Source organism: Sinohyriopsis cumingii, chromosome 1 (assembly GCF_028554795.1).
Source record: "Sinohyriopsis cumingii isolate HCF-2022 chromosome 1, ASM2855479v2, whole genome shotgun sequence".
Classification (NCBI taxonomy): Eukaryota; Metazoa; Mollusca; class Bivalvia; order Unionida; family Unionidae; genus Sinohyriopsis; species Sinohyriopsis cumingii.
In genome coordinates this window covers 152552337-152570021 of record NC_142961.1, presented here as the reverse complement: position 1 = coordinate 152570021, position 17685 = coordinate 152552337, and the positions used below count along the sequence as shown (strand labels likewise).

The 17685-nt window shown below is 35.3% G+C and overlaps 1 protein-coding gene across 1 annotated transcript in view; it reads right to left on the bottom strand.

Moving 5' to 3' along the window:
• The window catches only part of LOC149808173 (glycosaminoglycan xylosylkinase-like), a 30275-nt gene extending 13540 nt beyond the window's left edge, over nucleotides 1–16735 (bottom strand). The window contains exons 1-5 of the mRNA XM_089974131.1: nucleotides 16654–16735; nucleotides 16023–16373; nucleotides 8608–8694; nucleotides 2454–2566; nucleotides 979–1162 (exon numbers count right to left, since the gene is read on the bottom strand). Of these exons, the coding sequence (XP_089830257.1) occupies nucleotides 979–1162; nucleotides 2454–2566; nucleotides 8608–8694; nucleotides 16023–16373; nucleotides 16654–16667 (749 nt within the window). The 5' untranslated portion in view covers nucleotides 16668–16735. The remainder of the gene's footprint in view (nucleotides 1–978; nucleotides 1163–2453; nucleotides 2567–8607; nucleotides 8695–16022; nucleotides 16374–16653) is intronic.
• Between the last annotated feature and the right edge of the window lie 950 nt (nucleotides 16736–17685).

Below are 17685 nucleotides of genomic sequence, written 5' to 3'. Positions count from 1 at the left end.
GAAAGAGACATTAACTGGGAATTATAGTCAATTCAAACAGGGAAACCTTGGTTTATATAACATTCATTCAACAAAAGACTGTTGGCGCAGCAATACAATTCAGACGTATCCAGTACGCTAGAGACAACCGGCCACTACAGGCACATCAACACATTCCACGTTGGAGATTATTTCGAATACCACTTAAGATTATTTAGAATTTTATTCTTTACTCGTGTTAGTAAATCTAGGATTATTTTTATTTAATAAGCTCTTTTATACATTTTCACTTTGTTTTCTATGGAAATAAATTCTTTACAAAACTTATTATATCTTATTACAAGCAGGGGTATTTGCTTGACCGAGCGGTGTCAAACCCTGGTGCGATTCCCGCTAGACGTCACAGGTTTACCCCAGATTTCCAAAGACTTCTATACAACTTCAGTTGTAAATTAATAAGCCCGACGTGTCCATTCTATACATAAATTGTACTCTCATCAATGCAAGACAACATATCTCACAATCTGCCAATTTGTTTCTCTTCATCAGGTTTCCGTACCGTTAGCAGTTCACGCCGTAAAAACTATACAACCACCCATAGCAAAGGGAACTGTTTTAACTACTCCATCGTTTCAAGGCACATTTCGCCAGTTCAACTGCATCACATTTGCCATCGTGGCGACATAAACGGTATCTGTCGAGTCAGTTCTTATTGATTCCATAAATACTAACACTGCAGTCACACTACCAATGTAAACAATTAGATTTTAATGGGGACTATGGTATTCCACGGACGCTCTAATGCGGTTTTGACATGAATTCCGACTCTTTTTCAATAGGGCAGTTGATATATGTCGTATCTGGTAAAGAGATGGCGATTTCCATGAAGTAAATGAACAACTCTACACGTTTCTATGTATGAAAAGGGAAGAAAAAATGTTACAAGAAATTTTAATCTTCTAATGAAGATATAATTTATAAACAAAGATAAAGCCTAACTTGGAAAGACGGTTGCCTCGAAGATGAAACTCGTGGTGCGAACTGGCAGGGAAGCCTTGAGCGCGTTGTTCTATCTTCCTGCGCTCTATCCAGTAACTAACAGCACCTTCAATGATGCCATTTTTAAAGCAGTACGTTTTCTCCATCATCATGTAGCAAGCCCATTTGACACATACGTCACCATCTATAATTGAATTTGAAAAGAAGAGAAAATACTTCTAAAAAAAATGCAGTTGATTTGCACATTGTTGAGAAAGGTTTTAAGATTTAGATAAGCTCAGAATTATTTTCCATGGTTTCAAAAGCGTTGATGACTATAAAAAACAACAACAAAGACGCAGACTTTCACATACTCGTAAATTCAGGGTATTTCTTCATAAAGTCTATATTAATTATGTCATTAACATTTCAAAAGCTTAACCTTATGCAGCTTTATGAAAACGGTACTTTGCTAACGTGCCATTAGACCACACACACACACATACACACACACGGTAAGAATACACTGTATCCTATTCATATATTTATTACATACATTCTACGTAGTCTCGAGAGTCAGTGCCGTGCAATTGTATCAATTACCCAGTTTTACATGAAAACCAGCTCCATCTCTTTTTCGATAGTTTCCTGTTTAAGTCGTGCCCGATAAACTAGATTCCATGATAAATGTTTGGCGAAAAACAAAAAATTACCATAAGGGACAGATTAAATCATGCAATATATGGATGTAATATTAATTTTAAGAACCACACATAAAAGCGTTATTTTTCTTGGTCTCCGGTTTGTCGAATTAAATTATCACAACATAATCATGTCTGGAAATATCTCTCTCTCTCTCTCTTTATATATATATATATATATATATATATATATATATATATATATATATATATATATATATATATATATATATATATATATATATATATATATATATATATATATATATATATATATATATATATATATATATATATATATATATATATATATACATACATGCATGCATGCATATATATATATATATATATATATATATATATATATATATATATATATATATATATATATATATATATAGAGAGAGAGAGAGAGAGAGAGAGAGAGAGAGAGAGAGAGAGAGAGCTTTCAAACCGTACTTAAGCTCTCTAAACAATAGATATAATCATATATACAGAATGGTTACGCTACAGAAAAGAAGAAAACGTGGATTCTCGCAAACCTTAATGTGCACATATACCTACAGATATCCGCCTATTGGTTAATGAGTTGTTTTATTTTAAATTCCCTATATGCGTAAAATGTATGACGGCTTTAACTGTATTTGTAGCAATGTACTGGCATATTTTTCTTTGCATAATGAGAAAACTACTTTCTGATTCTTCCTTTAACATAGTTATTTCAACTCAAAGTACGCAAATAAAATATGCACTATGTACTTAGAACTTATTTCATTTGCGTGTTAGATATTTTACCTGGCAAAATATTTACAGATTCTAATAAGGTGTCTGATGCCACGGGTTCTATTTCATTTCTCCACGAAAAACGTCTTCCGGTTGTGTAGGGCATGTTCTTTAGATCGAATAACCTATTATAAAAGACAAAATGTGTCCTTTGATAACAATATGGCAATTGTATGAAAATACCACGGATTATTAAAGCATATAATAATATTCTGTTACATTTTGGCCCATTTCAAGTTTGTAATAAATATGCCGAATTCATTTAAAAAGGGCACCGATGTAATAAACATATAAATATGCAGAATATCTAGATAAAAGGCATCGATGTCTAAAAACATACATATCCAGAATACCTAGCAAAAGGGCATCGATGTCTTTGACACATAACTATACATAACACCTAGAAAAAGGGCATCAATTTATTAAACACATACATATGCAGAATACCTTGAAAAAGAGCTTCGATGTATTAGACACATAACTATACATAACACCTAGAAAAAGGGCATCAATTTATTAAACACATACATATGCAGAATACCTTGGAAAAGAGCTTCGATGTATTAGACACATAAATATGCAGAATACCTAGAAAAATGGCATCGATGTATTAGACACATAAATATGCAAAATACCTTGAAAAAGGGCATCAATCTTTCAAACACATAAATATGCAGAATACCTTGAAAAAGGGTACCGAGTATTAGATCAGTGCTGTCCAACCCGTGGTCCGCGGGGCGTATGCGGCCCGCGGGCTGATTTTAAATCGTTCGCCAGAGCTCGAGCATCTTTATAGTCGCTGCTTTTCAGTTTCCTGCTGCGGCCCTCGGCTTCAAGAAAAACATTTTTCAGTGGCCCATGGTGTCAAAAAGGCTGGACAGCACTGTATTAGATACACCAATAAGCAGAATGCCTAGCAAAAGGGAATCGATGTATTAGACACATAAATATGCAAAATACCTTGAAAAAGGGCAACAAGGTATCAAACACATAAATATGCAGAATACCTAGAAAAAGGACACCGATGTATTAGACACATACATATGCAGAATACCTAGAAAAAGGGCATCAATGTATCAAACACATAAATATGCAGAATACATAGAAAAAGGGCATCAATGTATTAGACACATAAATATGCAAAATACCTTGGAAAAGAGCATCAATGCATCAAACACATAAATATGCAGAATACCTAGAAAAAGGACATAGATGTATTAGACACATAAATATGCAAAATACCTTGAAAAAGGGCAACAATGTATCAAACGCATAAATATGCAGAATACCTAGGAAAAGGGAATCTATGTATCAAACACATAAATATGCAAAACACCTTGAAAAAGGGCAACAATGCATCAAACACATAAATATGCAGAATACCTAGAAAAAGGACATAGATATATTAGACACATAAATATGCAAAATACCTTGAAAAAGGGCAACAATGTATCAAACGCATAAATATGCAGAATACCTAGAAAAAGGACATCGATGTATTAGACACATAAATATGCAAAATACCTTGAAAAAGGGCAACAATGTATCAAACAGATAAATATGCAGAATACGTAGAAAAAGGACACCGATGTATTAGACACATAAATATGCAGAATACCTAGAAAAAGGGCATAAATGTATCAAACACATAAATGTGCAGAATACCTAGAAAAAGGACACCGATGTATTAGACACATAAATATGCAGAATACCTAGAAAAAGGGCATCAATGTATTAAACACATAAATATGCAACTCTGTAACCGTTATTTTTTCTATCAATATTACAACAAAAAATATTTAATTTCCAACAGTTGAATTTATATTACAAACACCTAATGGCTAGACATTTTCGCTGATGCGAATTATTATTATTATTATTATTATTATTATTATTATTATTATTATTATTATTATTTCTACTACTACTACTACCGCAGGTGTTACTTTTTCTACTACTAGCACACAGCTTCTTATATTATTATTATTATTATTATTATTATTATTATTATTATTATTGCGCCTCGGCAAGTTGTATGACTGGAAGGGAAGATATAAATTATTACACCTTTATAGAGACGGCAGAAACAGTGAATTAAAGTTTGAGAAATTTAAGCTAGAGATAAGAAATAAAGTAAGGAAACTTAATGAAAGATTTATCTCTATTGCATGTTCCTCCAGATATCTTGAAAAATAAAAATGAATTGTTGACAGATCAGAATATGGTCCTGTGCAAGACGTTTGAGAACCAGACGGAAAAGAAAATGAAATGGAAACACGATTGCTGGCAAATGAACAAAAACTTGAGCAACAAGAGACGTATTTCCGTCAAGATAATCTGGTGTGAGTTTGATACCCGCGAAACGAAGTGGAAGGATACAGAAAAATCGATCATAGTGTATATGAGGGATGCACTTGATTTAGATTAGGAGAGGATGTAAGTTGAAAGAGCCCATCGGCTGAGATCAAATGAAAAATATAAAGACAAAGACAAAGTGTTGAGACGCTCTAGAGAGTCAAGGAAAGAAGCCCGCGAAGCAGCCACCAAGACCCCGGCTGACATTGAAGATACAGCAGCAGTATTACGTCTGCAACGTGATATGAATATATTTCAGACTAATTTAATTTGTCCGTTTCTGTTGCCCTTATACAGGAAAATGAAAACATTAAACTAATTAAAGAAAACGCAGGGGTAGATTCTATGCAGTATTTATAGATTATGAAAAAGCCTATGATATGATAGAGAAACGCACCAAAAACTAGTTAGTGAAACCATTAGTGGGAACATGTTAAGAATCATAAAGTCCAATAATCTTACTACCGATGTGTAAAGTTGTGTTTTATCGCCTCTACTCATTTTCTTTATTTTTGAACGATTTGAAGCCCATTTAGTTGAAGGAAATCGGGGAGTGTCGATAGAAACCTGAGCACTAGTTTTACTGTTGTATGCAGATGATTGCAAACACTACTCACCAGTTGCAAAGTATGCTCAGTAGGATCAGGGGCGTATTAACCATTAAGCAGACTAAGCACGTGCTTAGGGCACCAGGGCCAAAGGGGGCACCACAAAGTTGAGAAAAGGGTGAAAAGAAAAGAGAAAAAAACGAATGAAGATTTGTAAAAACAAATTGATAAAACTCGAGCAAACTGATCATAATGTTCTGTTTCTTGATCATGGTGCACCCTAGGGTTATCTTCCCAGGTGTACGTGGAAAGGAGGGGGGCACCAAGATTTGTCAGTGCTTAGGGCACCAGTGAGCCTTAATCCGCCCCTGAGTAGGATGTATACATATTGCCTAAAGTGGAAATTAAAAGTGAAAATTGAAAGAAGAAAAAACAAGAGTGATTGTATTTCGCAGAGATGGTTATCTCAGAAGTTACGAAAAGTGGTATTATGGCCATACAAAGGGAAAGAGTGAAACATAATATAATTATCAAGGATGCACATATTCTTCCAGAAGAACCCAAACTCCTGGTATATGTGCAAAAAACTCTGCCCTTGCAGGCACTGAAGGCTTTGCATATATCGGTGTGTTCCTTTATTTCACAAATACAGTTTTTACATATTATTTTATTTCAAAAACGTTTATTTATTGACTGAATATAGGCGGGTGGTAGCGGTGAAGTTGTCGGGGTAAATCTCTGGACTCCGGCACATAATGACATCTCTGATATATTAGAGCAGTCTTTTAAATTTTGGCCTAACCGGATAGCTTCGTTGTTTGACTAGAAGATGGCTCCCATCCTTAACTAAGGGACTGAGGTTTGGGAGTTTTACGGTGCCTATGATATTGAAAAAGTTAATTTGTCATTATATAAATATATTCTTTGCACATCAAAGTATACTCCCAATGAAATCGAATATAATGAATTAGTAAGAATTAATATGCAGAGTATAAGATATAAGGGTATTTTGAACTATTTCTTAAGAATTCTAAAAATGCCAGAAAACAGATATTTCACAATTTACAATTAAGAGGGCGGAAAATTGCGTTTGCTGGAATAACAATGTTAAAAAGCTTCTATTTACATTTGGACTTGGCAATGTTTGGTATACTCAGGGCATAAACGATGAAAATACATTTCTTAGAGTATTCAGTCAGAGATGAGAAGATATTTTTGGCACACGCTGCAAAATAAGATAAAGTTGATGGAAAGACTGCCTTTTTTAAGTCATTGGAAGTAGAATTCACTTGTCAAAGATATCTAGAAATGTTTGTATATAGCAAGTTTTGTTATATAGTCACTATTCTCTGTGCTTGGAGTTGGGAACTTGACAATCAAACGTAACACAGAAAGATAAGAAAAGATTTGTTTTGAATAAAAAAAATTGGTCAAATTTGTAATGTTGACATCGAAAATGAATTCCGTTTTATTACTGCTTGTACGCTATATCGCTGTATGGAGAATTACGAAGAAAATATTTACCCATCTTTGTTTATAAAAAATTCGACTTTAGACAAATTTAGGAATTTTAAAAACATTATATTAGTAAAACTCTGATGGCTAAATTAGCAAAGTTTCCTATAAAGCCTTGAAGATTAAAGAAACCTTTTTATCATCGACTACTGCTACATAGTACTCTAGCTTAATATCACAAACCTTGTTGGTTTTAGGGTTATCTTTAAATTAGTTGGTGTGATTACTTTGTAGTATATATTCGTATTTCACCGATTCTAAAAAAATGTAATAATCATTACTTTAATGTATAACAGTTTCCACAGATACGATATTTTTTGTTACGCACTAAAACATCTTTTTGTACTGCATGATGTATGGATATGTATCATGGGCCAGTGGCCTGTATTACAAATAAGCACCATTATTATTATTATTATTATTATTATTGTTATTGTTGTTGTTGTTGTGGCCCATCCGGAATAAAATGTATACAGATACAAATCTATAGTCCTCAATAGATTGCGCTCATAATCGGAATTGTAATTCAGGCAAATTCCTGTTGTCTGACAATTCGGAATCCTTGTCTCTTATTTAGGCAAATTCCTGTTGTTGGAACATTCGGAATCCTTCCCTTTTATGTAGGCAAATTCCTGTTGTTGGAACATTCGGAATCCTTCCCTTTTATGTAGGCAAATTCCTGTTGTTGGAACATTCGGAATCCTTCCCTTTTATGTAGGCAAATTCCTCTTGTGTGACAACCGGATCACTGCATCAACAAGTCAGACAGTTTATTTCAACTTTTCATTTCACTTTTGCATAGGGACTAAATACATTATGTAGAGTTATTGTGTGTGTGTGAGAGAGAGAGAGAGAGAGAGAGAGAGAGAGAGAGAGAGAGAGAGAGAGAGAGAGAGAGAGAATGAGATATTAAGACCCGAGAGCGATCATGATGAGCTAGTTTACATCTAAACATTTACAAAAATATTTTTGTAACGAATGATTAAAATTGTTAACTTTCAAGTACAAGAAAATATTACCGCAGTTATATTTGTAAAGCAATTACATGATCGATTGTTAGAGCAGTAATTTTTTGCAAATAATTATTAAATTTGTGTATTGTTTCTTTTCCAGCTGCTGTCCATTATCTTCTCTGGTTTCTTTCCAAATTTGTATGCACGACATTTGTAAACTATTCAATATTTCAAATATTTATTCTGTGCGTAACACATGTTTATCAATATAAGTCACTGAATTGAATTTAATTATCAGTTTTAATAATATTACATGATGATTTGCTACTAACGGTTGAATCGGTAATCGGCAATTCATCGCAATTTCATACACGACAGATGGGTTAATTAACCAACTGCTAACAAAATAAATCCCCTCAACCTTGGCCTGGTTGCAATATTTATCGAATAAATTTGAAATACGTGTACATGCTACTATTTGAGAAAGAAAATCTACACCAATTTTTCTATGATGTGCAGGTTTTCTTTTTATAGTATAATGTATACGATTGTTGCAATAATTTTTAGATGAATATTGATCAGTGTTATCGAATATGTATATGTTTCTATGGAAATGGTGGTTTTGAAAATGCTTTGAGGAGGGGGAGAGTATATCTAGTTGGTTATTATACTGTTTCAGAACGAATATTCTTGGCTATAATACCGCATTACTATCGATGCGATCGATTTAGAAAGGCACAACCAATCTTTTGTCCTTTCTAGACACAAAGTCCCAAAGTACCAACAGACTTTTACCTGTTCAATGTAAATCCTGCGATCTCATACTGTGGGTGTTCACATCCGCTAACACAATCCGATGTTCGTTCATTGGTTGTCAGGTTCCTAAAAGAGTGATGAAAATGGAAACACTCATCAATGAACACATGATTAACATTTGTTGCTTAAATAATTAAGAAATAAATATGGATTTTTCCTGCACAATAATCCTGCAGATGGCGTGTGGGCACCAACGAGATTTATATTACTTGCCCAAAGTGTTACCCTTCTGTAATGTAGCAATGACGAGGCAAAATTAAATTTAAAAAGTTACATTCAGGGCAAGAAAGGGAATTTAACATTTTGGGTGGGTGGGTGGGTCTCTCGGTCTGGACACATACGATACTTTAACATCTGGACGGTATGGAAATAGATGGCGTGTTGGATAAGATGGCGGTACTTGGGAACCATGGTGAAAATGATACACAGGTATGCAAGCATATAAAGAGATAACTATTCAATCAAGCTCCAAGTGAGAAAGGGGAATGTTCTGTTTTTATGTAGTCATACAAACATACTGTGCATACTGTACATACCCATGGTTGTGAGAGCATGGGTAAGACACTTCATATACAGACTATGAAACCGTAGAAACTTACCATCATAAATCCGTACATACTTCATGAGTTTTTGAGGTGATGGGTGTGAGTCCCCTCCCCCCCCCCTTTCTCTCACACACACACACACACACATGTGTTGTGTGTGTTTGCATCCGTTAGTCTCGAGAGACGATGGAAGTTCGCCCATGAGATATGTCCAGGTTGATGGTTGTGCAGCGTCTGCTGTGGCTATGTAGCCCAACACGGGAATGGCAGTCCTTGCTGCACTTGCTGCACTTGAAGGTTGAGTCTGGTGTGAATTGGAGATGCTTCTTCTTCCTCTGCGATCGCTTTTCGTTAGCTAGCAAGCGTAGCTTGTCCTCGCCGGCTTTCAGACCAGTGATTAGAGCATGTCGCCAGCTTTTCCCAGGTGCTGATATCTATGTCAAGGGCTTTCATGTCACGCTTGCAGACATCCTTGATGCGGGGATGTGGCCGTCCGATAGACCTTTTGCCAGAGGCAAGTTGAGAATAAAGAATGTCTTTGAGGATCCGTCAGTCATCCATCCGACGTACATGGCCCAGCCATCTGATGCGACGTTGGCGGAGGAGTCCCCCCCACACACACACACACATGCCATTACGCATACTAGCACATCTACCAAGGGTGGAAGGCAGATAACGTTTAGCTTTAAGAAGACAAGCAAATGCAAACATAAATAAACTAACAAGCGAAAACACACAAAAAAGTAGACACAAGGCATAAAACAGAAACAAAAATTGTTTGGCAATGTTGAATTAATATATATTTTGTAAAAGCCTGGGTGGTCCCGAAATGTGCACTTGGGGCAGCCCTGAGATGTGTATAGTGGTCACACCGGTCTTAGTGACCATTCTTCCCAGTTCCCCCAGTCCCAGCTTCACAGACAGCAGGTATGTTCCTCGATTGCGTTTCTGTGCAGAAAGGTCGAAAGAGATTGATAGACCAAAGAGAGGCCGATCAGTCAATTCTTCCAGCCCTGTACGGTCCATGTTCAGGTGACTGTTGCAGCCACTCTTTGAAACAAGAGTCATTATTACTTACAGAGTTACCACAATTTCGCCTACTGCTGTTATGTTTATTGCTGACGAAGCTGAGCATGCCACTCCCCTTTGCTCTTCTGTTTTTTCCCTTCATAATGGTAATCACTCTTAATATATCTCACATCGAGTTGTAATTTTAACTATTCAGCTCGGTCCAGAAGGTTTTATTCATAACCCATTTGTAACAAAAGTTTACCAAATCGGTTACTATACTTCTTTCTTCTGTCTTTTCCTCACATGATCGACGATAAATGGTACGACAGGTGAGCACGCTGCCTTATATGCTCTAATAGCGGACGTGACAAAAACATCACTAAGAATCGGTACGCGGTCGTGACAGAAAATATTCGTGACGTAACACGCAGAAGTGAAGAAAAACATAGAACAGCCGAGAGTAATAATGAAAGATCCCCAGAAATTCAAACGTAATCTCTAAAATAGCAGTATTTGAATAAATCAATAAAATCATTATCAACAAAGAAAGGTGACATATAATTAGGTCACTCTAGCTTCTATATGTACACTTGTTCAGTTCTAAAAGGGAGAGGAGAAACATATACAATGCAAATGCTAGTTCAAAAATTAAAATAGGAACATCGTTATACTGTTAACAAAGTGGGTACGTCTTGTGTGAGTTCTGATGATCGATCACGGTTTCTTCTTGCCACATTAATAATGTGATATCTATAATGATCACGAAAACAGCATTCTATCTTTTCATTGTTTCAAGGGACATTGAATCCCAAAACAAGACAGCAAAAGTTATAAAGGAAACACAATACATTACTGATGAAAAAAATAGATGCAATTTTCCGCTCGCAGTCGAATCGGATCTGTGTAATCTCAGCTTACTGAACTGTTCCTAAATAGCATTTCTTCTCATAAAGTCTTAGAAGGGAGATAATCCAAACAAATCATACTATTTCATCCAGTGGTCGCTGGAAAAGCAGACAGCAACCCAGTTTATTACTGAACGAGGGTCGAGACTTATTTTTCCCGGTGTTGATGACATAGGCTCGAAAGTATTTGGGTTTTAGATGCGGTAGTTCATCTTTGTCAAAGAAGACAGATTTCCATAATCCTATGCACGATCACTGTGTCAGGAGGTAGTGAAGTTCCGGATATTCATTCTTTTAATTCTACCATCAGACTTCGCAGGTAATGATAACTGATACTTTCAACTTTGACCTTTCTTCGATTTGACTGTCAGTTATGCTGGAGTGTGGAAGTATGGATACTTTGATATAAGAGACCTTCGAAGTATTTCGTCCCGTTGCAAATGTCCATAGTGATTTCTATTGGTCTATCAAATTCTTATCCCGTTCAATGAAGATTTTTACTTCTGGGATCAGAGTTCATTCTACTTATACATTGATTCCAGCGCAAATTCCCACTAAAGATAAAAGCCCTGTAGGACAGAAACCCCCTGACAGGGGAAGAACAAAAGCTACTTAGGGCAAAGCCACCTTGGGGTAGGACAAAAGTCCCTTGATATTTGATATTTACAGTATTTTTTATTCTTATAGAATTTTTTATGTATTCAACTGAGATTTTTGTTTATTATTGTTACTATATTTACTGTTATACAAGTGTCACCCTTGAACCCTTTAGTAATATTCTGTCAGTTGTCCTACTTGGAGCAAATCATTATCCCCTCTCGTTATGTCAGATATCATTCTATCGGAATTCAAAACAGACCAAAGACTATCTGGTCAAGCTAAACATGGCAGACCATAAACAAACCTAGTTTCATAAGATTAATGTACTTCCTAACGGCTGTTTCATCACTGATTCTCATTTGCGTTACACCAGACATAACAGTTCCTTTCTTGTCTCAATTACACAAATGAATGAATGAAATTCTTTACATGTTTAACTACGTTATTTTCAGAGAATACACACATTCGAGTCTTTAGCATACATAAAATCATCTAAGATCGGTGAATTCTAACGGATTATCGTAATTCATATCAACTAAAGTAATGCATGAAATTCTTAGATTCCTATATCAATCAAGACTTATTCAAACCATTCGTCAAACTTATATAAAGAAGAACAGTGTATGAATTCAGATAGATGAACTCAACACAGCTATATTCATATCAAGAATATTGATCTATGTATTTAAAAAATAAATTCATGCAAATATAAGCAAATTAATTCGAGCAAATCATTATACTGGTATCAACGTATTCCAGGAGATTGACGCAAATACCTTGTGCTTTCAAGCTTTGTTCGCTTGTACCGCCAGAATTGTGTCCGTTGACTTTACAGACATCCGGTCCCTTTGACCAATGTTTTACAAGAGAATTTCTTCTAAATTCAATCTCGGAGTCCCTTTATATTTTCACTTTTGCAGGAAAAACGCAGACTGATTAGATTTTATCGATGAGGGCAATTTAACCCCAACAAATTTCGTATGGGAACCATGCCCTTTATTTAGCGTAACCAATCAGGATTACATATATTTACAGCCTTTTATATCTAGCCGCCAAAATTGCGGTAAGCATGACTTATAGATTTCCAAACATGATTCTAGAAAAACTCAGTTTCTGACAGTTCCGATATAAAATCGAAGTTAACCTTCCCTTTTCTAATGGTTTAATGGTTAAGTAAACGAAGGCTTAATTAAGAATCACTTCCTCTCCCGACACAGACGTTAGAAATCATTGCAGTATAGCGATTAAACAAGCCCCTGTCCCCATCAATCTAATTAATTGTTCTCTGACCCCAAGTTATTGCGCTCTTCATAGATCGACATAAATTTGCATCCTTACAGATACATTTACCCATTTCAATTTGAAGAACTGTAAACATTCCTTAGTGTAGAATTATATTATTAAACGTATCAAGCATGTAATAAAAGATTCTATTGTAACAATTATGTTACTTCAAAATTTAAAAAAAATCTTTTTAAAATGAAACGCTCACAGAGATTGAGCATTGAAATTACTGTGATTCTTAGCAAACAATTAAAACAATCAAAACCATGATACAATTACGTTATTTTAAGAAACGTAAAATGGGGAGGGGACTTTTGTCCCAGGGATATTTTGTCCTACCACTGTCAGGAGGCTTATCTCCTACAGTGGCTTTCGTCCGTTTCCCTTCCATATTAGACTGCAATTTTTCTCTTTGACACATCATCCAGACTAGGAGAATGAATTTGACAACAGTGTTAAATGGCCAGGAACGTAAATCTCTTCGTCAAGAGGAAAGTCAACATTTCTTCAAGGCTTTTTTACTCAGATCATCGTGTCCATGTTATTTCTTTTTTCATTCTTTTTCTACTTCGTCTTCTGTTTTAAGTCCTTTACAAACACTGTGATTGGGTGGTTATGGCTGCTGTGGGGTTTTTCTTTTTATTGTTTATATCTATGACAACTGTTTCCGTACAAGAATTTAAAATAGTACAAGATCATGTGCATGAGAATGTTAATTTTAATCGGATTATCAAATTGACCAATCTTCTTTTTGGATTGAAATAATAAGGATTAAACGTTTTTATGTCGTATTGGATGCGATTGTTCTTTGCCGAATAATTGTAAATGTGTTCTCCAATGATAAACCATGAATTTACTATTCCAAATTATCCACCATGAGAGTCCTTAGACACCGTCTAGAGTATACATATCAAATGAAGGCATTGACAATTCGTAGACCATTTGACATGCTCATGGTATGCTATGTCATTATGTTCACGTGCATTATGTTTCAGGCCATAAAGTGAAACAATTTTTGTATCATTTTCCCATGTGCACACGTACATCTCTAGCTAATGATCTGAGACTGGGTCCTTCTATAGATTCTGATAATGTCCTTTTGAGCGTGTTCAATCGATAAGCAAATTCAGTCCGAGAAGAAACTCGGACTAATGTTGAACAAAAGTGGCTTCTTTTGACTGGCCTTGAATAACTTTCTCTAACTCGTCTTAATGCTTTTAAACTGTTATCTGTGTGTACACTCTGAAATTCATGTGTCGAGAAAATATCAGAAAGTGTAGAATCTAATAAATCAATTGAATAAAGGATGCTCTTAGAAAAAGGAGAGAAGCATCATCGATATCTATCTCATGAAAAGACATACAGATCTGCTATTGAAGATCTACTCTAACACCATGTTTTGGTCTTCGAATTGTACACTGTACGTCACTGTAAAGTGCTCGAACGTGTATCATATTGCTAGATACTTTTTCCCGTTTTATATATTGTAGATATGGTTTTATATCTATGTTGATGCTTGCCTTATGTTATCTTCCAATAACTAAACTCAACTACCCCCACCACTCTCACTACTTTTCAGCTTTTGGTGTGTGTGTGTGGGTCAGATAGTATGTACGATATTGTTATGAGAGTGCATATCATTGTGAAGTCCCGTGCTTTATCCGTACCCTGCCTAGGTTTGGTAGTATGTTTGCATATGTGAGGGTTCGTTCCCTACATCCTCTTGTGCACGTGTGTTTGTTTTGTTGTCTTAAAACAAAATGAAACATCACTTTCCTATATTCCCTTGTGTGATGGACTGTATAACTGAAAGAAAACAAAATAAAATGCCCTTACCCCCTACTGTCTTGGATTTAGTGTGATGGTATGATTTGCATGTTGATATGTGCGTCTGTACATATCGTCACATATAAACAAAATGAGAAATAAGAGACTCTTAACCAGTACTCCCCTGGTGTTCGTATGATGGTACGGTTGTATTTTTGCATGTATGTTGTATATACGTAAGAAAACAAAATTAAGAGCAAGTTTTCTTTACTCCTTTGGTGTCTATTTGATGGTAATGTTTTTTTTTGTATGGTTGTATTATATTTTCATAGATTTCCTCTGTTCAATCCTCCTATTCTATTATCTATCTCTTCATCTTACCGCCGCTCCCAATATTATTTGTTTGCCTGTGCCCATAACACCCCTAATGTTAAATTTTCATTTATTCCCAGACTATCTTTTAACCTTGATTTATCCTATGCGCCCAGATCGCAGCCCAGTGTTAAATTTTCGTTTGTACCTAAGCCGTATTTAATGTTAAATTCTCGTCTAAGACAGCAAAATATATTTTGATTGAATAAACTATGATAAATAATTCATTAAAACTATAAGTTGATAAAGATGAAAAAACCGTTTGAGCCTCTTAATTTTGTTGAATTGGTTCCTATCATCTCCTTTGGAAGAAAAATCTTATTATATTTTTTGACGTTGCGATGGACGAAATAGTTTGCATTGAATGCTTATTTTTCTTGAATTCGTATTGAAAGCAAGCGGAATTAATACATCGAATACATAACATTTATTTGTATAGGTTGCTCAAAGATATGTTATCATTTAAGACATCTGCAACTTCTAAAATATTATTTAAACGTGTCACATTTCCTTTTGGTATATAATGAATGTAAAGAAATATTTACTTTTAAGTATTTTAATAGCATTCTGTAAATTCAATCGCAATGAGCACAGTGTGACTGATAATTATTTATACCATATATGAGTTACTTTGTGCATGCTTAACTATATAAACAACCATGTAATATAAATGTGAATCCATGTGAAACAAGCAAACGACCGTACTAAATATATAACATAAAATACGGCAAAACAGATATTCAAAATAAACGTCGTTCGTAATGAAGAATCTACACCTGCCAGCATATGAACTTGCGAACATTTTAGTAACCGGTTTCGCTAGTCAAAGATAGTTGATTCACTTCGTATCTAAACTGACCCTTGATCGATGTGCACAACCTAATCCATAAGTTAGCATTGCCGTACTTACACAAGAGCTGGTTTGAATAAAACGCTTTGACCACCATCCAAAGTCAGTCTCCATTTATACGAACTTCCTTCTCTCACCATATCCGCCTTTATAACTTTGGCTCTCCTCAAGGCATCTAAAGCGTCATCTACAAAACTACTTTCGGTATATATGGATAGATTATTGATCATCTCGTTCATTGATAGCCAAACTGAAGAATAATTCTTGTCATTGTCAAAAGCTTTCTTTGATATTGTAGCTGCAGCTGACGCTGTTCGGGTATATGAGAGATTCGGAAATCCAAATTCCGTAACCTTTTTGTTAAGGATTAAAAGCAGACAAGTTAGGACAGCCACCGCAGCATAGAAATACCTGTGAAAAATAAATTAACAAGGTCTAAGTAAATCTAGCCAATATAAAGAGGTATTATTTTTTCATTTTTGTTACAAAGAAAGCTAGAGGAAAATAATAAGTAGATTCTGATTTAAGGAGCATGTTTAAAGAGAATGTGTGCGGAAACCACATGAACATCTAATATGCATGTGACCACCGTCTAGTCCATTTTCATGAAACGTTAAAGAATGACACTCTTTTTAACTAGTCTCATAAAACGATTAAACTTCAAATCATTCTTGTTTTCAAATCTACTTACCTTATATTAGACATTATCTGTTGTATCCAAGGACAGGTAAACGTATTGCAAATTACGTACTATGGCTCGAATGCGTTATAACTGTCGTAGAGCGGAATAAATATAATGACTGGCACAATCGATTTCCAAGCCTTGAAATTTACTGTACAACTGTTCGGCGTGGAGTTTGCTCATCGTCGAGCAGATAACCGTCACAGACTAGAGAATAATACGATGGCCGATAGCGGCCGACAGAATACAACATCAAAGTAACATGAATTTATATATGTGCACATTTTAGACGTGACGGATCTACATACTAAAGTAAGAGATATGTGTACATGTACACATTTTGCTAAATTGTGTACATGTACAACTCTATTACTTCACAAGTAAAACCAATTAACATTCCTTGCGCAGTAATAAATTAGGAAGAACAATTCGCCTTTCTGATAACCTCTCGGCTTATTTATTTGTTCGTCTGAACCCAATTACACTAGTCTCTATGTTAGCAAGAAAGCGGAAGAAAACCTACATCACAGTTATTACAAAGTTGTTCTCAGTTATAAGTAATCATGTGAATACACCCATCTTTCTCTCCCTCTCTGACTGTACACACATACATACATACATACATACATACATACATACATACATACTGTACTGTAATTGTATGATGTTTTGTTTCCTTGTTTGTTTTTGTTTCTCCATCCGATGTAAGCCCTTGTGTTGCTGCAGAATGACGTCATGGCCATGGTAACCTGAAGGGCTTTCATGAGTGGGAATGGGCCCAACACGCACTCATGTTAACAATGAGTTGATTTCAGTCCGTATTTTCTGTACTAGATGTATGTAAGTAGTATGTAACGCCCTTTGCGATTGGTCGCAACGATTACGTCACATCGGGTCACAATCTAGTCTAGTTGTACTAATGGACTATAAAAAATGCCAATAATGTGTTAGCCACCTGTGCAATTGGGACAAATCAAAACAAGTTGTAAAATTTTCCTATGTCCTAACAATCGTAAAATTCTAGTACATAGTGTACGTTGT